Here is a 27,837-nt window from a genome sequence, read left to right on the forward strand (position 1 = left end):
GCCTGTGGGCTAGGTTCATACCCATAGTTATATTGAATTCATTATTACGCCTAACCTTAGTGGCGTATGAAAACTCTAGAGAAATGAGCAGCACTCCGAGACCGCTTTACTTTTCTCGATCAACTTTGATATGCCAACTTCAACACTTGTCGGCACGTCTTTCGGGACTCCTTGCCATAACAAAACCTTCTTGATGAATGAGGGTGGAGGATGGTATGAACTTCAAGGAAACTTCGGTACACAAACGAAAGATTCGAGGCACGCTTATAGAGAAAACGAGGCACGAACTTCGAGGTATTCTAGTGAGAGAGTAGAGAGATGTAGGAGTTGTGTTTGGGATGCCTGGAATGAGATCCCATGGCCGCTATTTATAGGCAATATTTTGGACCCCATCGCGGTACACGATGGGTCCCTGGACAGACCTATCTCGTACCGCGATATAGGTCTGTCGAGTCACCTATATAGACCTGCCACGTGTTGACACGTGGCAGTCGCCGCTCCACGTGGCGACACGTGGTGGCAGTGTTGCCACGTGGCAGCACATGGTGCCACCGTGTGCCACGTGGCACACGTGTCACATATTGTCAGACATCCCATCGTGGTACGCGATGGGTGTCTCTTCTGACTCATCGCGTAGCGTGATGGGTTAGGAAACCATAATTTTCATTTTTAACCCTCAAGTTTGGAATTTAGCAATTTTAGTCCCTAGACTTTGGAAAGTTGTACTTTGAACTCGAAATTTTCACGGTGTTACAAAAATAAAACCCGTCAACTTCGCCTGCTGACTAAGTTCGCTGGCTATAACTTCGCTGGTTGTTAAGTTCGCCTATCAACAAGTTCGCCAGCTGACCAAGTTCGCTTGAAATAAGTTCGCCAGTCAAGTTCGCCCATTTGTAAACTTCGCTGAAGGCTAAGTTCGCCATCAGCTAAGTTCGCCCACTGATATGTTCGCCTAAGCTAAGTTCTCTTAAGTTAAGTTCGCTTAAGTTAAGTTCGCTTAACGCGTATGTTCGCTTACATTTATGCCCGCCCATGCATAAAAGGCAACGAATCAGATAGCAAATCAGACTTAATTCGTTAGGAAGAATGAGTGAGCGAATTAGAAAATAAATTAAATTCCTAGTGAAAAATGTGTTATAACGGTTAAGGTAAATAAAATTTTTCCAAGCTGACCTGGCAGCTCGACCCCAGCGCTCTGCCCCTTGGACCCTGCTAGGGGCTGCCGCCGGGGCGCTGCCCCAGACCACGTTCGTTGTGGGTAATAACTAAGACTAGAAAGATGATATTAGTAGTGATAGTTAATTGATACGTGTAATTATTATACAGTCAACCGTGCACAACTGAAGAAAGGGATTATCATTAACGGTGAACGTAACCGCACTCAGGTGAGTTTCTAGCCCTATTTCCTTGTTATGTTTTCGGGGCTGTGTGCATACTCGATGTGAATGTTAATACACTTACCTTAAATGGTAAGTGTATGTCTTATTGACGATTGTGATAGTTATGTATGTATACTTGATAGTACGTGAACGACCTTCGGGTATTGCACGTATTGTTAAGATAAGTATAGTATAGTATGTATGAAATGTGTATGTGAATAAGGGAGTATGTACGATTATGTTGTGTATGGTATTAATTGAACGAATATGATAATGAAAGGTAAGGTAAGGTTAAAGGGTTGCATACCCTAATAATATATGCGAATGATAAAGGGTTGCATACCCTAATAATATATGCGAAGTATAAAGGGTTTCATACCCTAATAATATATGCAAAGGATAAAAGGTTGCATACCCTAATAATATATGCGAAGGTTATAGGGCGTAATGCTCTTTAAAACGTAAGGTAAGTATATGAAAGAAAGAAAGTGCGAAGGTAAGTAAGTATACTATAAACGAAAGTATGAAGTACGTAGTTATGAAGGTATTGTATGTTATGTGATTAACTAGAACTCACTCAACGTAGCTGACTTTTAGTATGCACGCAGGTGAGTAGAATGTGACAGCTAGCTTGAGGGGACACGTGACATTGAATAAGAGGCTGGCATCGAAAGACTCAAGACGTGTTATGTTTTAATTACTTAGTTTTTGGAATACAAGTTGTTTGTTTAAGACAAGTGAAGGATTGTTATGAAATGTTTTATAAAAGTTTTTATGTTCCGCAAATGTTTAATTAACTCTGATATTTAGAACTGCGTTTATGAGTAAATCCAACGTCCAAATGTGAGGCACCAGTAACGGGGTCTTACACGATGACTTTGTTCATGCTCGTTTTTTTAATTAACCGAACAAATTTTTTTCATTTATGTTCGCTCATTTTTAATGAACAAACATAAACGAACTTCTCATCAAACATTTACAAACTGTTTGTTTCTTGTTTTTTTTACCTATTTAATATCAACCATTGATGATGTTAATACTTCACTTACTTTTAGAAACTTACGAGGATAGTCATTTTAATGAACGTATATTATCAAAATGGTTAATGGCTGAAATTTTTTTCAAGTCTATCAACATAACAGTTGCAAAATTTATAAAACAAATAAACCATATCAATACTAAAATGTGGACTGTATCTAGAATGAAGCATTCAAGGACGTCCTCAACGAAGGTGGAAAAGTACGTGGAGACGCCAATGACGCAACGTGGTTTCAAGACAAAAGTACGTCGCTACAAACGACGCTATACCATAGAAAGGGGATTCTGAAAGAGGGAACCTCACTGAGTTTCTTACACTATGTTCCCAAGTTTCATTTAACTAAGGAAAGGGATGGAAAAAATATGTTGTGTTTCCGAGTTTCATTTAAGAAAGGAAAATGTAGGAAAATTTATAAAAAATGTTCCCGAGTTTCATTTAAAGAAATAAAAGGAGGGGAGGGAAGAGAACATGATGAGTAAAATAAAAGAATTTGTATCTTTCCAAATTGGAAAGATTAGGAAGGAAAATAAGTTGAAGCAAAAGAGAAGATACCAAAAGAAAATATAATAAGAGAAAAATTTCTTTTCCTTGCCTTTCTTTTCTTAAATGAACTCGGGAATAGTGACATGCCAGCATGGAGATGTCCTTGAGCACTTTGGCTTGCAGATGCTTTTAGCCATTTTTAGATTGGGATTACTCTATAAAATAGTAATCAAGTTTTGAAACTGTTCTAATTAGGTTCCTTATAAAACTTTTTGTTCCAACCAGGTCACTAAAGTTTGTTTATGTTTTTAAACATGTTTATGTTTGATTATCAATTTTCATTGAACTTCTTGATGTATTTTCTTTATTATCTCATTTATCTGGTCCAATTTGTCACCCAGTAAAACTACATGTACAATATCCAGTCTGATTAAGAAAACATCACAATAGTTAAAAATTAAAATCTATTACTTCAATAATTGTTGATGAAAACATATGGTTCACACGTCACCTCCCGAGATTAACTTTTTTTAAAAGACCAAATATTAAAAACTGAAAAAGGGCAACTTGTTAGTTACAAGAGCCCAACAAAGAAACATTTATAACCAGAAGAAACAGGAGAAATGTAATGTTTTTACAAGACTTAAGTATCATTATCAACTACCTAAGGATGAGAGATGATGATATTTGTAGGTAATCAACGAACTAGTTCGTACACACCCACCCTTATACAACATACACTCAAAATCAATCTATTCGTTTCACACAAAATAATCGAAGATCTAGCAAAGACACATGACACGATGTTAATCCAACACCTACCATATGGATACAAGGCTAAATCTTACGAACATCGTTGGAACATGTTAGGAGATTTCAAAATTAAGGTCATTCATTACACATTACTTATTATAAGATCACTTACACTAAACCATAAAATATTAAAAAAATTATCGTATTAAAAGATAATTTTAGAAATGCATTATATACGATAACAATCAACAAATTGGTATACTTTCGTATTTAACTATTCCAGAACTATAACTTTTATCATAAAAAAGTAACATCAAACATCATGAAATTAAATTGAGAAGCAAGTCTCTCATTTATTAACTTCGTAAATAATTTAATACAAGGGTATGGCTAATAAACAAAAATTCCTATATTTAATTAAACAAAATTTTATGTATATTATATTTTTGTATTAAAATTTAAAACTTTTTTATATTTTACTTACGATAGTCAACAAAATGAAATTAGTTTTTGACACAAATGAAGTTAGGTGAAGTAGAAGGGTCCTTTGATATTAACTTGTAGAAATGATCGGATCAAAAGGTGTAAAATACAAGGCTCTTTACCAATTAACACTTAATAATTAACAAATAGTATAAATCATTGTTATATAATTAATAAGTGTATTGATATGGATGATTTCTTTAGACTTTTCTAATGTTATCATTGCTTTTTCCTAGTTACGTAGATTTTAAAAAATCTCGACCAAATTTTACAGTTTCCAAAACAACCAAATTGGCAGGTTGTTTCGGTCGCTTTTGACGTTTTAATGGTTTAGCAAGCGTGTTCATGGCTCGGTTTAGAAAATGAAACCACCCAACCAATCATTGATTTGGTTTTGTGGCCGTCTTTTAAGTTTGCTCGATTGGCATAAAAATATTCAAACTATACTTAATGGTTTGGTTTACAATTTCGAACAAAAACTGGAAAAAAAAACAGGCTAGACTATGAGAATTGGACAGCAGTTCAAAAATCATAACATGAAGAAAATAAGGACACTAGTTTAAAAAGCATAACATGAAATTGTTTTACCCGTGTAGCCCTGTATCTACTTTGAGGTCAAACCATTTATAAAAGTTTGATTTGATTCAGCATTAACTTTTAACAGTTTGATTTTTGGTTTACAATGATAAAAGTTATTATTAACGGTCTTATCTAAAAACCGTCAAAATCCAACCATAGACACTCCTACGGTTTAGTGGCGATTGGTGTTGAAACAATTTTCTTTTAATGTAACACATAGCATAAAACGTGTATTTTTATAAATGATAAGCATGGTTATGAATATTATACATATGCATAAGTGAATATTTTTTAAATGAAAACTATAAATAATAGATAATAATAGATGTTAAATGGTCACGTCTATTTACATGGTATGTTTCAAGTTTCAAAGGGTAAATAAAAACGTTCGTCAAACGCGGACCGTATAAACTTCCAACTGGTCAAACCAACTTGCTTTGATTTGGATTGTTCAGTCTATTTTAACGCTTTATAAACACCCATTATCAACCATGTTCCTCATATTTAAAGAACTCATGAACCGCACACTTTTTTTACAAGAGTAATGAAAATCCTTTAATTAGTTATGACATAATTTTTTTATAAACTTGAATCAACTATTAGTAAACCCCCTTCAAGGCTCTGTTTTTTTCTACCCATAATTTTTCCTATCTTTTACTGTTTGAGGTTTATAAATATACCATGTTTTAAAAAAGATTCATAACTTTAAAAAGCAATGATAATGAGCGTTAGATGCAACATCTCCAAACAGAGTTGCAAAAGTATAATTGGTTGCATTAATGAATAGCTGAAATTGTTAGGTTAGAATAGTTTGACATAATGACATGAAAGAGTCGTGATAGCATAGGCTAGGTGTCCCATGTTAAAACGTGTTTAATGTTACTATATACCATCATCCCCTTGACTCCAACCCAACACTTCTTTCCGACCATGTTATTTAATGATTAGTCCTACCTTCTTCTTAATAACACACTAGCCTATCTTTTTTTTTTCTCAAATTGAACATATGTTAAGGGTGGTCGGCGTCGTCCTTAACATCCCAAACTATTCGGATGATCTATTTTTTCCACATCATCATCATATTATTTTTTCATAAACCATATAAATCGTTATCTTTTATATTCTCAACACCACTTAATTTTATAGGTTGTACAATGATATGAAATACAACTATATAATATAAGTAATATGTATATTGGTTTCATCGACAATCATACGGCGCCCATCACCCTTATCGTATCGTTTCCACATGCACATCCACCTCTCTAGGCATGTTAAATGCTTTAAATTTGTAACTTGATGGTGACAACGCATTTTCTTGATTTTTGGCATTATTGTTTCTGTTTAATAAAAGCTAACATGGGCCGCAATTTTTATTGAACAGATTTTATAGTTTTTTTTAATGGAATTTAAATCCATTATGCTATTATTAGCATGAATAAGTACCGCTTTAATATTCTTTGATATCATAACATTTAATGACACGTAAATCAAGGCCGTGGAACAACGAGGGCGTGGTACTAGAGGCATGGGGCATGTTGGTCCTTTGACATGGGGTTGTTGCCCCATGTCAACTCATCAACTACATGATGAGACTCACCAAAATATGTGATCTCTCTAAAATCACCAAGTATCCTCATCGATTTTATTTTCGTTCTGATTGGGTGATAAGATGGTTAAAATGTAAAATTTAGCTCGTAACGGTGTCTAAACGACGAAACAGTGCTTCAATTTGGGTGTTTGAACTTCCCGTTAACAAAACTTAAGCCATTTGGATCACCGCTTTGAGATAAGTTTTATGTCAAGTAGCAACCGACGGTATGGTTTCTAGAATGAACGCCCAATCCAAACTCTGAAGCAAGCGTGAGCCAGGACACATAGTTTGGCCGAAGTGAGGCAACGAGGCTCTCAAAATTGGAGAGTGCGGTGGCCTGCACACAAAAAAAGAAAATCACCGTTCTAAAAATAACTGTTATCATTCTTCCGATCAAAAGCTTAAAACATCAATTTTAAATTCGAAAAAAACTTACGTCGTTATTGTTTATTTGTTAACAGAGAACCAATGAGAGTAAATCTTTTAAATTTGAGACCACCAACGAGAATATTCGGCGTTGGAATTAGTATCAAACAATGATATTAAGTTGAGATTATAAAAATCCAATTTGCAAAAATAGGCAACTATTGAAATATCTATGCTTAATATGCGAAATTGTGAACAAACATAAATGAAAACAAATATACACATATTCAACCTCTTCAATCAAAGACCTTGAATCAAAGAGGTTTCTTTAAACAGAGGGATTTACTGATTCACTGATTGAACCAAATATAAAGATCAAACAGCAATCTTTACTGATTTAACAAAATAATATTATTTGGGTAAAGTTAAAATACGAAGGACAACAAAAATAAGAAGAGTGAGAAGGAATCCAATCAATTGATCATAGATTTGAATAATTGAGATTAATTTAATAAATAAAAATTAGTGGGAAGGCGTTAATATAATAACTCACATTTGTTGACTTTCTCTCTTCACATGTAATGCATATGTCAATTCCTCCATCATTTTTAAACGTCCATAATTTTCTCATACAACATTTTTTTTAAAAAAGAAAATTAGCATTTGCCTTCCTGGGTAATATCATCGCACGATGGATTGACTACTGAAAAAGAATTTGCGGATGTTGTGCCCTTGTATTTCTCGAGCGGGTTTTTTTGGCTCCTTCCGTCAGTTGACTGTTAGATGGCAATGGTATTTTAATAATAGATGGATAATAATAATAATAATAATCATCATAATAATAATCATCATCTTATAACCAACAGATTGATAATAATAATAATAATAATAATAATAATAATAATCTTATCATCATCGTTCATACCAACAACAACATAAACCACATCGACGAAGACGAGGACCGAACAAAACCGGAGACATGGCTTTCTCTCCGGCGACTCGTCGGCCGGCCAAAAAGCCCAACAAAACCAGACATATACTCCACCTTCGTAGTCCACAGTGACAAAGACGAAGACCAACAAACCATAACAATGACAATAACCTACCACAAACAAACCCTAAAGACTCCACAATCTTGTGTAAAGATGATGACGAAGATGAAGATCCAAAGGATTTCGGCGCCGTCGTGGACACCGACGACGGCGGCGACAGCATCTCTGGCACGACGGTTGTCAAGTCCGGCCGCCTGAGAGGTAATTATTCGTATGAATCCGACGAGAAAGGTGAAATTGGATGTGGGTTAGATCTGATAATGATGATGGTGATTCAATTTATGGTACGGTTGTACGGCGGAGAGTGTGACGAAGGTGGTGGTGGGACGATGAGTAGGGCGGTGATAATGATGATGATGATGATGATGACTAGGGTGGGACAATGAGTGGTGGGTGGGACGATGAAGATGAAGATGATGGGTTAAATAAAGATGTGATGATTTTTTAAATGATTGGTATAACCTCTTAAGTGTATTCTTTAAAAATATTAGGTTAAAACACCAAGAACACACACTGTGTGTGAGAGAAGATGCCAAGAACAAATCTATAATTTTCTTTTTCTAAATTCTTGTATGTATCACAAATATGCTATAATATTGTAAAACAAGATTTGAAATTAGAATTGTAGATTTTGGACAAGATTTGAGAAAGTCTCAAATTTTAAAAATAGGGTTCTTGAGATTTTAAACAAGATTTATAGGTTAGATGATGAAGATTTATGGGTTAGATGATGAAGATGAAGATATAGGGGTAAATGGGTCATTTCAATATTTTTTAACAGGTCAAAGGAAGGTCAACTAACGGTAGGAGCCAAAAAAACCCGCCCGAGAAATACAAGGGCACAACATGCACAAATTATTTTTAGTAGTCAATCCATCTCGCGATCCTATTTTCCAGGGAGGCAAATGGTAATTTTCTCTAAAAAATTCACCATAATAATAAGCGTTTTTTGATTTTTAAAATGAGTATCATATTGTTACATAAAAATAAAAAAAAAAGATTGGTTTTTTAATTGTGTTTTTTTGTTGTTCATTGTGTCTTTTAGTTTAGTTTTCATATGCATTGTATTATAGATTTTTATCATTATATTTTTCAATTGGTACTTATATTAAAAACAAAGATTACGTCATTGTGTCGTTTTGTTCCTCATTAAGTTGTAGTCATTGTGTAATACGTTCATTGTCTTTTATTCAGATTGACATATGACATTCATTTATTTTGAGAAAAATAGTATTGCGTTTATTGTATATTACGTTCAAGTTATCATGTAATATGTTGTTTACGTTATGTTTTACGTTTCAAGTCATTGTGTTATATGTATTCACCATTGTGTCTTACGTCTTAAGTCATTCTGTTATACGTATTCACCATTGTGTCTTATGTCTTAGGTCATTGTGTTATACGTATTCACCACTGTGTTTTACGTTTCAAGTTATTGCGTAACATGTATTAATCATTGTGTTTTATGTATTAGATAATTTTTTGTTATTTTATCATTATTTTTACATATTATTATACACAACAGTGTTATTAGTATTTAAAAAAACATAATGATGAACTGAAAGACAATGACGAAAAAACACAATGACAAAAAAAGACACAATGGCGTGCGAAAAGACACAATTTTTGTTTTAAATTTTATATAACAAAAATCATACGCATATTATAGATAAAAAACGCTTGTTATTATGATAATTTTTTTTTAAAAAAAAACAACATACGAAAAAGTTATAGACGTTCTAAAATGATTGGGGTATTAACATGTGACTTATATGTGGAAAGAAAAAATATGTACAACTTTTTTTATCTCCTCTTTTTAGACATGTAATTTGCAATTTTTTCAGTCCAACTAACTAACACACCGTGTAAAAGATAACGGTATAAAAAACCTGTGAAGAGAAAACTAATACATGTAATATTATAACGTCTTTGGTTTATAAATTTTGAAATATTGTGTATTTTATATAAAAACAATTAATGGGTATATGTAAAAGATGTAAAACATAAAAATATAACGAAACATTTTGAGCTTTTTATGAGCCGAGTTCAAGCCAACATTTTAGATCGCTAAAATAAACAACTTTAGCCGATCTGGTCTGTAAGCTCAGCTCGGTTCACTCATTAACTGCCTTGTTAGCTCAATCATTTATTATTTTAATGAGTTACGCTCCAATTGTGGCTTGTTAATTAGCTGGCTCACTCATTAACTGCATTGTTACTCACTCGTTTATTATTTTAATGAGCTGAAAAGTTACGCTCCAAATGTGGCTCGTTAATTTTGTAATGTGTTATTTCTACACATAATGAAACTTTCGTAAACTAGAAATTATGATGTTATTCTCTTTCTTCGCAATTCTTTTAAATAGTGTTTAAAATTTAGGATAAATCAAATGAGCCAAACGGTGAAACCCAAGCCGCCCCCACCCCAACAGCCGAGCCAACCCTGGCTCATGCTCCGTTTGTTTTAGAAAAAAAAGTGGAGCCGAGTTACAAACAAAACCTGCTCGGCCAAATCACCCAGCATTAGCTCTCCGACAAAATACCCAACAAGCATTAGAGGATCCATCCGCGCCTTCCAGTATGGCATCATCTAGGTTCAAACCGGTTCGTCTTTTTCAGGTCATATTTTTATACAGAACCGTTTTAACAAACACATCATCTAATGCAACAACACAAACTCCACTCCACACGTTCAGGAAATACATAACCAAAAAACACCCAAAACCTGCATAGTCCCGTAACCTACTCTAACAAAGAACTTCTAATCACTCTAATTATATCCGTAAGTGAAACAAGCCCCTCGAGCAGCCCGTTACGGTCCACAACCCAAACACGATGAACACGGTTCGCCACCAACTTATTCGCCACCTCACCTAGTCGCGATTCACAGTAGCAAGTCACAAGCTCCCTAGGGCTCGATCCCGCCATATTAGCCGACACGGACAGCAAGCCCTTTGTGAAGTCCATGACACTTCCCGGCAAAAATGACTGCAGTTGAGAAACCGGGCACCCTCTCAAATCTGTAGCCGAAAATGTACCAATAACCTTTCTTCCTTTTCCCTACAAAAATGAAAACCCGAGGAACCGTTACTTATTACAAGGGTGTGCATGAAACTAAAAAAACTTATTAGTAGCCGAATAAAACCCACCGAAATAATTGAACCATAACAAAAACCAACGGTTTGGTTTAATGTGTTCGACAAAACTGAGTTTTCAGTTCGGTTTCGGTTTAGCATGTAATCATAACCGAAAACCGAAGCTACCCAAATTCATAGAATTTCATTATTTGAAATATTTATAAACTTTGTAGGAATCAATTAGTTATTAACCGAAAATGTAACAATGAAAAACCGAATCAAAATAGAAAAAAATGAAACCAATAAAAACCAAACCGAATGGTTTTAAAATGCAAAAACCGACTTTCAGTTTTTGGTCCGGTTAGAGCCCAAAGTCGACCCAACACGTTAAGGAATAACAAGCGGTATTTAGAGTACTGTCCGGCTTACGTTTACGAGTTGTGTGTGATCTTCTGTAGCGGGATTCGTAGATTCAACTATAGGGACAGCGTTAAGGGCACCGGCTCTCATTGACTTGATGGCATCTATGACTTTGGTGTGATTAGTGACTCCAAATACGGGTTCTACTAATACAGACAGATCATGCACGGTTCGGTTGAATACATGTTTGAGTTCGGGCTCAAGTCCTTTTAGGAACTTGATGAGGTCCATTTGTGTGAGCATTCGGTATGTTGAGGCGGACTCCACGAGCTCCACTCCAGCTAGGTTCTCCATGTTGCTATCCAGTGGTACTAGTGCGCGGTGGATTCCTTTGCTAAACACTTCCATACAGTCGAGAATGCTGCACAATTATAACACAATTTCTACAATTCTACTCATTTAACTCGAGTTGATACCGGTCAAAGGAATAATTTATTTTGTTGATGAGAACCATAATTACCATTTGAGCATAATAATAAGTTTTCTTATGTGCGTATTTGTGCACATTAGCGGTAGGTTTTAAAGAACAAACATACCAAGTTTAGGCTATAAAGGAAAAATAAAATTTATAAAGCTTGTTCACATGTGAACCCCTTTGATCAGGCACCTAAAGAAAAAATAAGAAGCCCCCTAAAATTTAAAAGTTCATAAGAAATTAATATTATAGGTAGCTTATTTAAACTAAAAAGATGCCTAAATAATAGCAAGTGCAATGAAAAATAAATTGTACAAACATTTTTACCTTTGAAAACATTTTTAAAGGTACAAATGAACGTGCTAATTATGTAAATAATTATATATACAAATGAAATTAACGTGAAAATCAAGTAGGGTAATTATATGTATATACACACAAGTAGATTAATTATATCATAGAGTATTTGTAATTACACTATAATGTAATTATATAGTTTCTCTACTTGATTCTCACAATTAACACTTTAATTTCATTAACACGCTAATTTCATTCGTATTTGTTCGCATGCGAACGACCTATATTGTGTATTATTTAAATAAATACCAAAATTTATAACAACATGCCTGGTGGTAGGATTAAGCGTCCAAAGGCTAAGGCTTTCAAGACAATGACCGATAACCGACGAAACCGGAACCGACATCCTCTGCTCCATATTATCCAACTCTTCAACACCACCACCACCATCTGGCTTATCCCCAGCAATATGCGACAATATATCCAACATGGTCACCATCCCTATATAATGTTTCCTAACAACACCCGTGTGTTTATCCGACTCCAATATCATTGACCCACCGGCCCCAATCCAATGTCCCGGTGGTGCAGCCACCGGCACAGCCACCACCTGGTTAGCCACTAGTGCATTCAAGGTGTGGGCTAGGGTGGCAGTGTACGGAACCTCAACTAGCCTCCTGTTTTCGGCTACTAGTTCTTTAACCTTTTTGTCCTTTAACCGTTGTGGCTCGATGGTGGCTTGTGTGTGGTCGCTCTTCGGACCCAATATTGATGTTTGCATATTTATGTGTAGGATATATTATTAGTCTTGCTTAGAGTTGTATGTTGCAATGTGTAGATTGTAATGTGTAAAGTGAGTAACGTTGTTGTTGTGTTAAATGAGAAGGTGGTGGAAGTGGATGACTAGGTTAATGTGTATTGGTTGTGTGACACGTGGTAATACTTTGGTTTGATAGTTATCTAAAGTGAGCCAGTGTTGGGCCGACTTATACCTTTTTAGTATTTTATAATATTGGGCCATCATGGATCATGGTTTTGATTTGACACGCGTCGAAAGCTCGAAATAGATATGTGTGGTAAAGGTTTAGACGTTTAGCATTGTTGATAAAAATATATAAAACCTAAATGTGTTTACACGCTGTTAAAGAAAACCCCTTCATCATTTTGTTATTCTTTCTTTTAGGATAATAATATGTTTATTCTTAACTTTTTTAAAAAAATATGACATAAGTAGCAGTTGATGACTTAATGAGTTAATGGTCAATCCGATTTTTATGAAAAACAAAGGAAAAAAAGAAAAACCCTTCTCTGTTGAATGAACTGGTCAAGTAGAAAACAAGTTATCGTATATAAAATTTCATGTTTATTTTTAGTTCTTTTTAGAATGATAAATCCATGCATTCTCTAATCATACTTTTACATTTATATTTTTTTGTCTATCATAAGACTGGAACTCTTACGACATGAATATGAACACATCTATCCGACACATGGGTACCGTGTTTATATTAATGACACTCTACAAATACATATAGCTTGTGAACACATGAATGTGATACACTTTAACGCAAATGGATAAAGTAATTTACAAAAAGAATTATTAAAATTGGTAAGTAACACAAATAGTTTATAAAAATACATACTTGATGGACGGATCATAGTTGAAACTTGAAACATAGTTTAAGGTGTCATTATAAGTGTCTTTAAACAAACCCTCATACTTTCTTCCTTCTAGAGAAGAGACAAAATAATTACGTATATTTTTAAATAACCACATACTGTCACCAGTCAACACCAACCCGAAGAAAAAAAACTTAAATATATAAAACCAAATGTTTGACTCCGTTGTTAGCCAAAGATTATTAACAAGTAACAACTTAACAGTTACAGTTGACAGGGAAAACAGCACGTAACTTAATTTCGTTACAAGGGTATCAGTTTCGTTTTCCAGTTAGAGAACAAATTTCAGGTTTTGGACTTACGGGTTTTCGCTCCTTCTTGTTTTGCACAAGCGACTCCTATCGGTATGTAACACGAAAAAGATAACAAGCTCTAAAATGAGATAATATTATTGAATGCATATAAAACATTACGATTTAATGATTTACACGTTTTACACTAAAATATGAGTGGTTTGAGAATAGCTATGGTTCTTGTGATTGATTGTGGCTAGTTAATAGACTTTTATTGTTATAAGTCTTCTTACTGAACTACACAGGAAAGTGAAGGATACATGGAGGATGTTCTCATTGAGGGAATTACAGTCTGCTACAAACAATTTTAATTACGACAACAAGCTTAGCGAAGGTGGATCTCGCGGTGTTTACTGGGGTCAACTATGGAATGGATCTCAAGTAAATAAAATCATCACTTATTTTTTATTTCAATGTTGCACGTTTGCCTTCTGTCTTGATGTACACGCTATATTTTATATGAAAGAAGATTTGTGTCCTACCGTTACTATATATGTGCCGGTCTTGTTAAGTAACGGGTCAAATCAGGTTCTAATTTGATAAGTGTGTATATTTAGGTTGCGGTGAAAAGGTTACATGTTTGGAGCGAGGAAGCAGAACGGGAATTTGTTGTCGAGGTTGAAATACTTGCACGCGTTAGTCACAAGAATTTGCTCAACATGCGAGGCTATTGTGCAGAAGGACAGGAACGATTAATCGTGTATGATTACATGTCTAATGATAGTTTACTTTCTCACCTTCATGGCCAACACTCTTCTGAAAACCTTCTTGATTGGCCACGAAGAATGAGTATTGCAATCGGATCTGCAGAAGGAATCGAGTAAGTCTTTCAAGAATAATGACACCCAATTGGATTTCAATGTGCGGGTGTGCATGGGTCGGTTTCAGGCTCAATGGGTTCGTTTTGTTTTTTCGGTTTTACCATTTAGGCTTGAAACTTTTGGGCCGGAAAAAATGGCACAAAATAACGAACTCGAGCCAGAAATTTTGGGCATAAATTTTTTTGTTAATTATTAAGTTAAATGGTTATTACATATAATATTTGGGCTACACCATTTTTATATTTTTGTATAAATCACTTAACATTCAAAAATATAATTTTATAATACATAATTTCAAAAACAAGAGTCTGATTTGTTTCGGTTTTTATGGTTTCGATTCGGTTATAAAAATTCAGTTCGGTTTTAACAGCTTTCGGTACATGCAAAACCAAAACCGAACTGGAAAATTAGTTTTTGGAAAAACATAGAACCAAATCATCGGTTTTGGGTTGGGTTCATTGATATTGGTTCAGTTGTGTCGGTTATATCTGTTTCATGCACACACCTTTGCCACCATATATGAATCTTGACTTAAGTTCATTACATTATCCAGATATCTTCACCATCATGCAACACCAAACATAATGCACAGAGATATTAAAGCAAGCAATGTTTTACTAGAGTCGGATTCCAAACCCTGGGTGGCTGTTTCTGAGTTTCCTAAGCCAATACCCGACGGTGCAACCCATGTAACCACACGGGTCAAAGGGACCGTCGGATACTTAGCCCCAGAATACGCCATATTAGGTAAGGCATCAAGAAGTTGTGATGTTTACAGCTTCGGGGCTATGTTACTAGAGCTTGTTAGTGGCAAGAAGCCCAGTGAAAAGATCACAGAATGGGCTCTACCATTAGTTTGTGAAAAGAAGTTTAGTGAAATTGCTGATCCAAAGTTGAAAGGAGAGTATATAGAAGAAGAGCTGAAACGGGTTGTTTTTTATCGGGCTCATATGTGCACATAATAAGCCCGATAAAAGACCAATGATGATTGAAGTGGTTGAGTTGCTAAAGGGAGAATTGAAGGAAAGATTTGCTGATATTGAAAACGATGAGATGTTTAAAACGGGTCGGGCAGCAGATGACAGTTCGGGTTTTATTCCAGAAGAGAGAACAAATATGAAAAAACAAGAAAGTAACATAGAATTGTAAACTGTTTCAGGCATTTGTTTGCCAATTATTCTGCATTATTAGAATATTAGTTATTACATGCAACTCTCTGTTGTAAACCTTATTATGGTTGGTTCTGTTAAAATGTTTTGAATAATATGATTATGTCTCGCAAAACGGGCTGTTTGGATTGGTGTCGGCTTAGATCGAGTTTGGGTAAAAAAGAGTTCGGGTCACAATGGACGAATTTAAAAAACCATCACTTTGGTTCGTGTCAAAAATGGGTCCGGGCTAAATTTAGCTTGGGTTGAAGTTGAAGTGAGACTTTTAGAGGAAAAAAATGTATCAAATAGGTTGACCAACTATGTTTATTTTATATAGCGGGTATTCGTCGCCGAGAACCTAGCAGAGGAGGCAACAACAATGCCGTGTGGGCAGTCTGACAATGGCTTTGCGGTGCCAACATGTGGCGGTGACGCAGTGGTGCCTTTTTTGTCACCTTGAAGCAATAGGCCTGTAAAAGGGTCGGGTCGGGCGGATTCAATCAAATGAGTTAGGGTCGGACTCTGTTTTAAGCAAAATTAGATCGAGTTCAAAGAAAGAGTTATAAGCAAAGTGAATCCAGGTCAATCCGTGTTGTTTTAAAAACGTATTAGTTTGGTTGGAGTCAAAATATGATCGCTAAAATGCAATTGGGATAAAAAGAGTCGTTATGGGGGGGGGGGGGGGGGAACTACATACCTAGCTAACCCCACCCCTACCCCCGAGTTAAAATCATTTTGTTTAGAAAAAAAAAAGTACTCACCCACTGATGATTTGTTTTAGACAGATAAAAAAGTATACACATACACATACACATACACATACACATACACATACACATACACATACACATACACATACACATACACATACACATACACATACACATACACATACACATACACATACACATACACATACACATACACATACACATACACATACACATACACATACACATACACATATACCATATGCATATAAGCAATGTTTAATTAAACGCTATACATGTACACACAAACGCATATCATACACACACATATATATACACATACCATACATGTACAACACACATAAGTTTTCTCACGAGCTGGACCAAACCGAGCGAGGGTCTGGTCGTGCTCGGCTTGTTTACAAACCAAAACCGAGCCGAAACTTTTCCAAGCATTTTTCGATCTAGGGCCTATCGAGATTGAGCGTCGAGTAGTTTGATTGGAAGGCCCTAAACAAGACTCAAGAAGTGACAAGTTTAGATAGACATAGACACACATGCACATACATATATACGATACACACGCACATACATACACACACATACATATATATTGTTACTTTGTTATGGTTAGTGCCCCAACTTAAATGGTGTGTGTATGTCACATATTTTTGTATATAATAATCTAATAGTTGGTTTTAAAGTGAAAAAGAAAAAGAAAAAAAAACAATTTAAGACCAAGTATTGTGGGTGGTGTCCCAAGCCACCTTACACTTTAAGCGCCCCAACTTTCAGAAAACCATTACGCATGGGCGTCAACAAAAAAAAGCCCCTATGAACCCTAAGGTAGTTACAGGTTCCAGAGCTTTTTAAGTGGGGTTAATCGACTTTTCAACCGATCAGTATTATCAATCCATATTACTGTATATATTAATTTGAAACTTTTCTATGCTTCTAAGGTTGTACTTTGTGATTTGTATGTTATACCTTAGTTATTGGAAAGGATGTTAACAACAGATTGGGCAAGTTAATTTTTCATTGAATCATGGCTCATTATATTATCCACTTTTCCTTTTCACGGGTCAACGTGTATTGAGAAAATTCGATTGACTCTCGATCACCAAAATCTAAGCTTCCACTATAGTTTCACAAACACCCGCAAGGGCCGCAACACAAGGGTTAAAATACTACTTTTTATTAAAAGAATGATTAAACAATAATATGACTCAACTTTTCCACTTTTCAGTCAAACCAGTTCACACACTTCCACTTATTCACAACAAAACAAACCACCTCTCTCCGTACAAGTTACAACGGTCGTCAATTCTTTCCCTCTGCCCAAAAAACCTCCATATCTCTCATTCCCTCTCGTTTCAATTTCACCCAAATACACACAATTTAGGGTTTAGGGTTTCATTACCGCCATATGATTCAAATTCAACCACACACATGTCGGAGATAATGCCCAGCTTCCGTCACGATAACCGCAGTCCAAGGCTTTTCATTCACAACGCACTCATCTTCCGTGGCCTATCCTGTTCCTATCACAAGCTTCCTAAAACTCGCCTCAAGCTCTCTGTTCTCAGATTGGATGGTTCTACGTTCGGTAAGCTTCGATTCACTTGTTCATTCGTGTTTAATTTGTTTCCCGCTCAATGTGTGATGTTCAATTGTAGGAGTTGAGGTTCCTATGAGTGCTACTGTAGCAGAGCTTAAGCTGGCACTAGAAGAGTTCTTTAACATGTTGCCTAAGGATCAGAGATGCACTATTTCGTGGTGAGATTCGATTAAATGTTACGGTTTTGAGTTATGAATCATCGATGCTGTGCCATCGAAATGTGTCCTTTGACTGCAAAATTAGGTCAAATTGCATAAATTCATACTGATTTGACGTTGTTTGATCATAAAAGTATGTGAGACTGTATAAGTTTTGTTAACGGATTGGATATATGATTTAGTTTTCAGTTGATGTGCAAAACTTATTATTATTACATAGTGTGATAATTTGTAGGAATATCGACTTTTTTTATTAAATTTAGCTCATGTCACCGGCTTTTCACCTTTGGATTAATTGGAAGTGACATTGCAGTAAGAAATCAGCTTAAAAGAGATTAAGAAATTAGCTGATTGGCCTTGAGTGAACAAACATGTGCTTATAATTGCTTGTAAATGCATACGAAGATTCACACTCATTTGGACTTCAACTGTATGCTGAAAACTTGAAATTATATATTGTGCATAAAATTAGAGGTGCTTCTTTTGTCTTTATTGATGATTTAGAGTTCCGCTAACACATCATAATGTTGGTTAAGGAGATATGTGTATAAGTATCTACTTTATGCATTGTGGTAGTTACTAGTTAACACTTGTGCATAGAACAAGAGTGCTTCTTTTGTCTTTATGATGATTTAGAGTTCAGCTAACACATCATAACAGTAATGTGTTAGTTAAGTTGGTGAGATATGTGTATAAATATCTACTTTATGCAAAGTGGTAGTTACTAGTTAACACTTAACACTGCAACTGCAAGATACTTTTAATGGTGAGATGACACCAAGCTAAACTTGTTTTTTTATTGAATGGGCCAGGTCACATGTTTGGGGACATTTTTGTTTGTGTTACGAAGGCGAGAAGCTGCTTGATGATAAAGCTTACATAAAAAGACTCGGAATCAAGGATGGTGATCAGGTTGTTACAAATCAAACTAACTGTGTTTCTTGTTTATTACTGGATCAATAAATGGTTCTAAATTTCTAGTCATTGTCACATGCAGATTAAATTTGTAAGGCATGTTACAATCAACTATCGACCAGGAAGACAGCAAATCAAGAACCAAAGTGATGAACCGAAACATTGCGTAATGTATAAAACATCCAAAATACCGTAAACTTTGAATCTTTTTGGTTAAAAAAGCTCTCTTGTATAAAAAAATAAAATGGTTAATTTGATTACCATGTGGTTGTTTAGGTCAAGAGGTCATGAAGATGGAGAATCCGGTGATGCCAGTAACTGTGATTCTGTTAGAGTTCAAGAGACCACTATATATCAGTGCCAATGTGAAGATGAATCAGATTTAATGCCAGGGTCGAAGTTAACCAACTTTTTGAGAGGGTGGTTTTCATACCGAAGATTTCGTAATGGTATGGTATGATAGATGATTCAAACAGGTGTATTTGCATCTCAAACAAAAAATTTTGGCCACTAGCTAGCTCAATTTAAAGCTGTTTTTAGTGTAAACTGCTTTGGTCTCTTATTAGAGAGAAGTTGGGAGGCATTAGTTGACTTTTTTCCCAAGAATATGCTACTAACTTGACTTCAATCATTCTGGATATTATTAGGCCTTTAACTTTGGAATATTAACTTCCCTTGTGATGTTGCTATCTTTCTTTTTGTTTGTTTGGTAACTGCTGAAACGCATTATTGCAGAACTTATAGCCCCTATCAACGCCTTGCTAACTAATGGGATTAAGTAAAACATGATGAAATCAAGTTAGTGTATTGTAATAGTATGGGATTTGTGCAGGATACAAAAATTAGTATTCATTTAACTGTCTATGATTATGTTTAATTATATATTTGTATAAATATTAAATAGTCAAACATAAGTATAATGTGGCTGTTTCCATTAGCTTAAAGGGTACTCACTCACATAACTTGTTAACTTGTCTTCTACATTTTTCTTAGCTACACTCGTTTATAAAATCTTTGAATAGTGAATACAAAATATGAAATGAGACTCAATCTAAGATCATTGGTTGCTTTCTCATAAGACAGATTAATTATATATCAACATTAAAGCATCCTAATCATATAATGTATATGTAATTTGTCTAAGAAAGAATATGGTTGTTGGTGTTTGTGAGTGTGGTGATGTTCGTGTGGGAAGAGAGGGGACACATATAAGAGAAAAAGAGGAGACAAAACGATAATTTGGTATTTTCTTGGGCGTCTTGTTGCATTCACGGAAATAGGGGAGTGACCTCAAGTATACTCCAAAATACCGAAATTAAGCTACAATTGGATCATCCGGGATACTCTTAAACGGGTTGGTCGAACATAAAGTAAAGATTTCAAAAATTGGCCATGATACAAGTTTATCATCAAACACTCAAGGTGAAAGAAACTGAAAATCCAAATAGTTATAACAGACATAGTTTTTTTTATACATATATAATTTGCTTTAGTTTTAAGTTTTTGTTTTCTCTCTTATGTTTTGTGAGTTTCTCGGTTTCATTTCATCGGAAATAAATGGCTAAATGTTTAATGAGTTGTACATATAAGAAAATCAATTGCCCAACACATGTAATTTGGGTTTTAGGTTTCAACATTGAGTTTTCTAGCGTCAAAAGCCAATTAACCACTTTGGTTTCGGTTTAAAACCAAATTGGAGATCGATAAATCGGTTTGGTTTCGGTTCGATGGTCAGTATAGAGATAGGGTCCTAGACTCACTCGGATACAACTGTAGCTATCCGCAACCTCTTCTTACCCCCATGGACCAATCACCAATATAACATCACAATCCAAATGATGATCACTCACAAAGTGAACAAACAATACATAACGGCTAGTCCCGAGGCCAATCATAGTCGGGATCCTCCTAGAAGACTGACAACACATAAAGGACAATGAATGCACAACGAGCTTATCAGAAAACGCCAAACACTGTTAACCCACCAGCTATTACAACCATAAGAGGCCATATTTGTGCTCACCCATAAGTAATAAAAGGTTCCACTGATAGTGACAGCCTGATCAGATCTTCTCTACCTCTCCGGCTATTCCGGCTGTAGATAGGACCCTTGACCAACGGTAAAAGGATCACACTCTCACTCCGAATACTATTCCTATCTGGATGAAATATTAACTTCACCATTTAAAAAGTTTTTCTTCGGTCAGTATTTAGTTGGTTTAGAACCCAACTTATAACACCCATAACTACACACGCAGAACAGTGCCAAAGAACATTTGGCGCCAAAATAGACGCACAATGACGGAGAAGAAACTGAAAGATACGAAGAAGTCTTCATACCGATCGTAACTCCATTCCTCTTTCAATAAATCTTTATGTTCTTCGTTTAATTAAACATTCCAATTGAATAATAATATTCTAACCTAACATATTTTCAGGAAACCCTGCGTATCGAATCATGATGAGCGTGGAAAGGCGTTATTAGACGATCAAGATGAATCCGGAGAGTTGCCGATCAAACGCATCCGATGCCTCGCGCCGCACCAGCCGGATTCGCCTAAATTAGGTATACCGATTATTCATTCACTTCTTGATGTTTCTATTAAACTTCACATTAAGTGATTATGATGAAGTTTTAGACATTAATAATGTCATCTCACTTCTTGGTTGAACTATGGTAGGATGATTCCAGTTAAGATCACTGCATGTTTTACTGAAATTAGGGCTTTTATCACACAGGAAGAACAACTTGTATTACTGTTTTCATCAGTTGCATGTTAATTTGATTGCATGGTGATATGATGTAGGTGTTTAACAGTATTGAACTTATAAGGTTAACGCCATGCTTGCGGTGCGCGCATATAATGTATATATGTGTGAACCCTCGGGTGGGCAAAAGTGAAATTGCACTAATTTTGACGTTATTTTACTAATCTCGTGAAAATAACGTTAAAAGTGAGGGATGGTTAATCAGGCATCATGTGGTGGCGTTGATAGCCGAAAGCAAGGGTACATGCACCAATCGGTCGGTGTCCCGATGGTTGCGTGTTATGTGTCTTATGTCCAAGGCTTGATGCAAAACTACTATCGAGCCGGGGGTCTCACTAGAAGCAGCCTCTCTATCCCTATGGGGTAGAGGTAAGGCTGTCTACATCTTACCCTCCTCAGACTCTACCATAACTTTGCTATTGGTGGGATATACTGAGTACGATGATGATGACGACGACAACGACGACGACGACCTTAGGGCTAATCTGTATATCAATATTTTTTTTATTAAACTAGAAGAACAACTTATATTACTGTTTAAATCAGTTGCATGTTTAAATTTGATTACAATGTGATATGATGTAGTTGTTAAATTATTGAACTTATAATGTTTAAAACCTAATATGTATCAATGTTTTGTTATTAAACGGGAAGAACAACTTATATTTTACTGCTTTGATCAATTGAATGTATTCAACTTCTTTTACATCATTGAACTTTTAAAGCTCTACAGAAATGAAACCTACTTTGTGTCAATTTTTGGGTTCTTGATTTGACAAGAACAGCTTATATTCTTGATATACTTAACTATATGTAATGTTGGTGTCCATTTTTCACATATTCAGTTTAGTTCAGATTTGTTATTATGGTGTAATGTTCATTAGGTGAAAGGTCCAGCTGGAGAAGTTATAGACCATGGAGACAAGAAACCTATCACAGATCAGCCCGTTTAGAAAAGCAACTCAAGTTCCTTGAAGACCAAATCGATAAGCAAGTAAAACGGTTTCAAACCCGATACTCACAAGCCTTGGACCCGACCCAACCCAAGGATGTGGCTAAGCTTCTTGTACCAAGTTCGACCCCACCACTTGAACTAGCCACACTCTCATGGCTCGGTGACTGGCGCCCGTCTTCCATTTTGGGCCTCCTTAGCTCATTATCCAAGTCATCGCCCACCCTAGCCTCGTCTTTGACTCATGCTGGTGCAACCGAGAAGGCCATTTCACAACTGATCCATGACTTGCGGATCGAGGAATCTGTGATTGATGAAGAGTTAACTGAGATTCAAGCCAATTGCATACTCAATCTCCCTTTTGCACTGGCCCATGAAAAGCCCAATGGGTCTACTTTGGACCAAGTCAATTCTGAGCTCAAAAAGGTCCATCGTCTCATCGTTAAGGCCCAAAACTTCAGGTCCAATAAAACTCACATATACCTTGTAGAGTTCACTAATTATAATAGAATCGATTACACGAATGGTGTTTGTGGTTTAACCATATTGCGACTTTAGTCGTTAACTTGAAGAAATTGCAAATTTAGACCAACTGTTTGTATGATTATAACACCGTTGGTCCCTAAAATAAATGGAGATTAACTTTTCCGCTTACTGCGTGTGAAATTACCAAAATACCCCTTAACATTAACTTAATAAAGAATTTTGAGTGGTCTCCACTTTTCTTATTTAAGTATAGTAAATTCAATTAAAGAATATTGGATAAGCCCACATTTTTTGGTCGAATTATTTAATTAAAATTAAATAAAAAAAGTGGGCCTCACTTGAAATTTTGTGTTAGATTGAACGTTAAGGGTATTTTGATCATTTCACATGCACTTAAAGAAAAAGTTAGCATCCATTCATTTTAGAAACCAATGGTGTTACAATCGTACAAACATTTGGTCGAGACTTATAATGTTTTAAAGATAGAAACTAAATTTGTAAAGTTGCAACATGATCAAACCACAAAAAACATGTGTAATTTAGTTCATAATAATTATAATTCGCTCATTTAACATTTAACAGGAGAAATGCATTGGAGACAGTGGTTAAGAAAATCTTGTGTCAAAGTGATGCTGCTGAGTTTCTAGTTGCTTTTGGTGGAATACAAGAAACTGTGCACCAATTTTCCAGAGATTATAAAATGAGGAAAGGCCCAGTTTGTGTGCCATTGACTTGTGGTTCAGAAAATGTGGGGGCTGACACTGCTACTTAATAGGTAAGTTTCTTTTGAAATGGATAGATCATAGGTACAACTGGTAAAGCATTTAGTACCTCTCATGACAGCTATTACTCTGTATGCATATGCATATACATCAGGTGTAACACAACTGGACTCTGCATCAATATTGTTCTGTTCTTTCACATCTATCTGTACTTGAAACTTTATGCTTACAACATTTAGGATTCTTTTTTTAGGTAAAATACCAACCATTTACCAACCATATTACTAATGTTTGGCATTGTTTGCCACTTATAGTATATGTATCATCATATTTTGCATTTATCTCTATTTTAGATGTGTTTATTTTTAATTAGTTATGGCATTATCAGAATTGATATAATCGATTACACGAGTTGAATAATTAAAGGTTTAATATAAAATTTGTGTCCTTAAACAAGGGACCCACCCATAAAACAATGTCACTTGATGTATAAAGATTTATATTCTATGGTAGACTATTATGAACAACATGTTACTTGTATTTAATTTAGTAAAAGTAGAATCAGAACTGAAGATTTTTAGGGCATGCTTTATAGAAGCAAAAAAGTTTGGCCCCAAATTTCACATCTGATCATCAAATATAGATATTAGATCATCCGGGTGGATATGCTTGTCCCCTTTGGATTTAACTATTGATTGGTATATGATTACAAAAGATTCATAATGATATCAAAACTATAACCACTTTGTCTTTGATTCTGAAACCTAGAATGTGCTTTAGATGCCATTCATATATTGCTACATGAATGTTTGTTTAATTAATATACCATAGAACAGTGGTGTGAGTTACTTACATGAACTTAACATTAAACTCAATGGTTTAGGTTTAATCTAAATGGGTTCGGGTGATACCCCACCAAGCGTGATTATCTAAACGATCGTGTTCGGGTGGATTGATGGGTTCGCAGGTTTACATGTTTAAGCGTTTTGCTTCTATTCTTAGTTTTTTTAAGTGATTTATACTTCAATGGCCCAACTTAAATAATTCATTATATACTTTGGATATCAAGTTTAAGAGTTTAAACACACCTGTTTTATACACATTTTATCTTTGGTTATAAAGGTGTAATTTTAAACTACGAGTATGAGAAAGAATATCGGGTTGAACTATTATTGAAGGGGTCGTCTCGTCTCAACTCGCTGAAACTTGTCATGTGTTACAGTTTGTGTCTGATAGGTTTTACAAGTCCGTGTCGTATTTAGTTTGTGTTGGGTTCGTATCGTATTCGGGTTTGTGTCAGTTTAACCCACCAACCTATAAACATGACTCACTTTTATAATCTTAGAAGATTTAAAGAGAAAATAAAGTGGTAAGTTTAAATGAAATATGAATAAATTGTTTTGATGTTGTTGTATATACATTCTGTGCATGTGTATTAGATTAGGAAGTACAAATTTTAGAAAATATAAATCGTTAAATATCTAATTTTGTTTTAGTATAATAATTTAATGTTATGCCTATGTGTATTCTTAAACACGCTTTCCCACATTATATAACTTTTTTAATTACACGTTGTTAGAAACTTGAAAAGTGAACATTCAACATGCTTATTATAAAATTGTGGATTAAATTAGATACTCCGTAAAAGAAGAGTTTGGATAAATTATCACTACAAAATCTTGAAATCGATATCATTGTGATTGGACTCTTATCCTAATTCCTAACCCAGCACTTTCATGGAATAATCTTTATAACGTTTAAAAATAAAAATAAAAAAATTATTGCAAAAATATAAAAAATGAATCCAAACCATTATTTATTTTTCAATCCTAAAAACTAAAAACTATATTTATATAGAAGAGTAAAGTTAAAATACAAAGGACAACAAAAATGAGAATGATGAGAAGGAATCTAATCTATTGATCTTAGATTTAGATGGTGGAGATTAATTCAAGAATAAAAATCGAATAAAAATATATGAAAATGGCATGAAGGTAATAACCTACTTATGAAGGCATTCTCTCTTCACATGCAAGTCACATGTCAATTTCTCCATCATTTTAAAACGTCTATAACTTTTTCATACGACATTTTTTTAGAAAACTTTTTTATCATAATAACAAGCGTTTTTTTTATCTTTAATATGAATATCATATTGTTATATAAAAATAAAAAAAAGTTGGTGGGTTTTTTATATTGTGTTATTTGGTTGTTCATTGTGTTTTTAATTGTGTTTTCTATGCATTGTGTTATATATTTCGGTCATTGTGTTTTTCAATTAATACTCGTATGAAAGATAAAAATTAACACAAAGATTACGTCATTGTGTCTTTCGTGCGTCATTGTATCTTTGTGCTCAACATTTGTCTCTATACTTATCTTTGTGTTTTAGTCATTGTGATCAATATTCACTTAATTTGAGAAAAGTAGTATTATGTTGTTTGTGTATTACGTTCAAGGCATTTTGTAATATATAGATTCCATTGTGTCTAACGTTTCAGCCATTGTGTTATACGCATTTACCATTGTGTTTTACGTTTCAGGTCATTGTGTTATACGTATTTACCATTGTGTCTTACGTTTCAGGCCATTGTGTTATACGCATTTACCATTGTGTCTTACGTTTCAGGCCATTGTGTTATACGCATTTACCATTGTGTCTTACGTTTCAGGTCATTGTGTTATACGCATTTAACATTGTGTCTTACGTTTCAGGCCATTGTGTTATACGCATTTACCATTGTGTCTTACGTTTCAGGCCATTGTGTTATACGTATTTACCATTGTGTCTTACGTTTCATGCCATTGTGTTATATGCATTTACCATTGTGTCTTACGTTTCAGGCCATTGTGTTATATGCATTTACCATTGTGTTGTTATATGTATTTATTATTGTGTTTTACGTTTCAGGTTATTGTGTAATATGCATTCATCATTGTGTTTTATGTATTAAATAATTTGTTAGTATTTTTCATTATATATATATACTATTGCACAACGGTGTTATTAGTATTTTAAAAAAACACAATGATCAGATGGAAGACACAATGGCAAAAAAACACAATAACAAACAGAAAGACACAATGACAAAAAAAGACACAATGGTAAGAAAAAAGACACAATGACGTAAATTATTTTTTATTCTTATATAATAAAATTATACTCATATAAAAGGTAAAAAAACGCTTGTGAATTTTATTTTTTTTTTAAATATCATATGAAAAAGTTATAGACATCTAAAAATAATGGGGGAATTAACATGTGACTTGCATGTGGAGAGAGAAAATGTGTAATATTACTTTTATACCATTTTTCCTTTGGTTCCTACATGACACATGTCAACTAATTATGAGTTCTCATCCTTCTTATTTTTATTCCATTTTGTAGAATAATTTGACCCTTACATAGAAACATACATGATCATCAAATATAAATAAATTAATTTGATTGTTTGGTTATGTATATAACTTATAAATGTCTAGATGGAATATATAAACAACTTGGTTTTATTTTTTGTGTATGTACACACACACCCCTAAAACATGTATAGTTTGATCGTTTTGTATATAGAAAATGTATAGGAAAATACATTTAAAAAAAATGAAATTGATGATTTTTATAAAG

General features: G+C 34.6%; 3 protein-coding genes and 1 pseudogene across 4 annotated transcripts; 3 read left to right on the top strand and 1 right to left on the bottom strand.

The window, feature by feature from the left end:
* Window positions 1–10,404: 10,404 nt before the first annotated feature.
* LOC143560909 (SNF1-related protein kinase regulatory subunit gamma-like PV42a) lies at window positions 10,405–12,787 on the bottom strand. The gene is made up of 3 exons (XM_077049104.1): window positions 12,267–12,787; window positions 11,235–11,586; window positions 10,405–10,788 (listed from the first exon to the last, which is right to left on the bottom strand). Exons 1-3 carry the CDS (start codon window positions 12,716–12,718, stop codon window positions 10,471–10,473), a joined length of 1,122 nt encoding a protein of 373 aa, XP_076905219.1. The 5' UTR covers window positions 12,719–12,787; the 3' UTR covers window positions 10,405–10,470.
* A 721-nt stretch (window positions 12,788–13,508) lies between these two features.
* Window positions 13,509–16,284, top strand: LOC143560902 (PTI1-like tyrosine-protein kinase At3g15890; annotated as a pseudogene). Its single transcript, XR_013140202.1, has 4 exons — window positions 13,509–13,517; window positions 14,118–14,291; window positions 14,468–14,730; window positions 15,285–16,284. The product of XR_013140202.1 is annotated as a PTI1-like tyrosine-protein kinase At3g15890 (transcript).
* Window positions 16,285–17,805: 1,521 nt separating this feature from the next.
* On the top strand, window positions 17,806–20,197 carry LOC143560897 (uncharacterized). Its single transcript, XM_077049090.1, has 5 exons — window positions 17,806–18,198; window positions 18,269–18,368; window positions 19,181–19,280; window positions 19,366–19,454; window positions 19,560–20,197. The coding sequence occupies exons 1-5, from the start codon at window positions 17,814–17,816 to the stop codon at window positions 19,741–19,743; spliced, it is 858 nt and encodes a 285-aa protein (XP_076905205.1). The 5' UTR covers window positions 17,806–17,813; the 3' UTR covers window positions 19,744–20,197.
* Window positions 20,198–21,311: 1,114 nt separating this feature from the next.
* LOC143560898 (uncharacterized) lies at window positions 21,312–24,640 on the top strand. The gene is made up of 4 exons (XM_077049091.1): window positions 21,312–21,628; window positions 21,722–21,849; window positions 22,937–23,465; window positions 24,073–24,640. The coding sequence occupies exons 1-4, from the start codon at window positions 21,582–21,584 to the stop codon at window positions 24,260–24,262; spliced, it is 894 nt and encodes a 297-aa protein (XP_076905206.1). The 5' UTR covers window positions 21,312–21,581; the 3' UTR covers window positions 24,263–24,640.
* The last annotated feature ends 3,197 nt before the right edge of the window (window positions 24,641–27,837 follow it).

This window comes from Bidens hawaiensis, unplaced genomic scaffold (assembly GCF_021521415.1).
Source record: "Bidens hawaiensis isolate Kalapana, Puna unplaced genomic scaffold, B.hawaiensis_p1.1 tig00020513_1, whole genome shotgun sequence".
Classification (NCBI taxonomy): Eukaryota; Viridiplantae; Streptophyta; class Magnoliopsida; order Asterales; family Asteraceae; genus Bidens; species Bidens hawaiensis.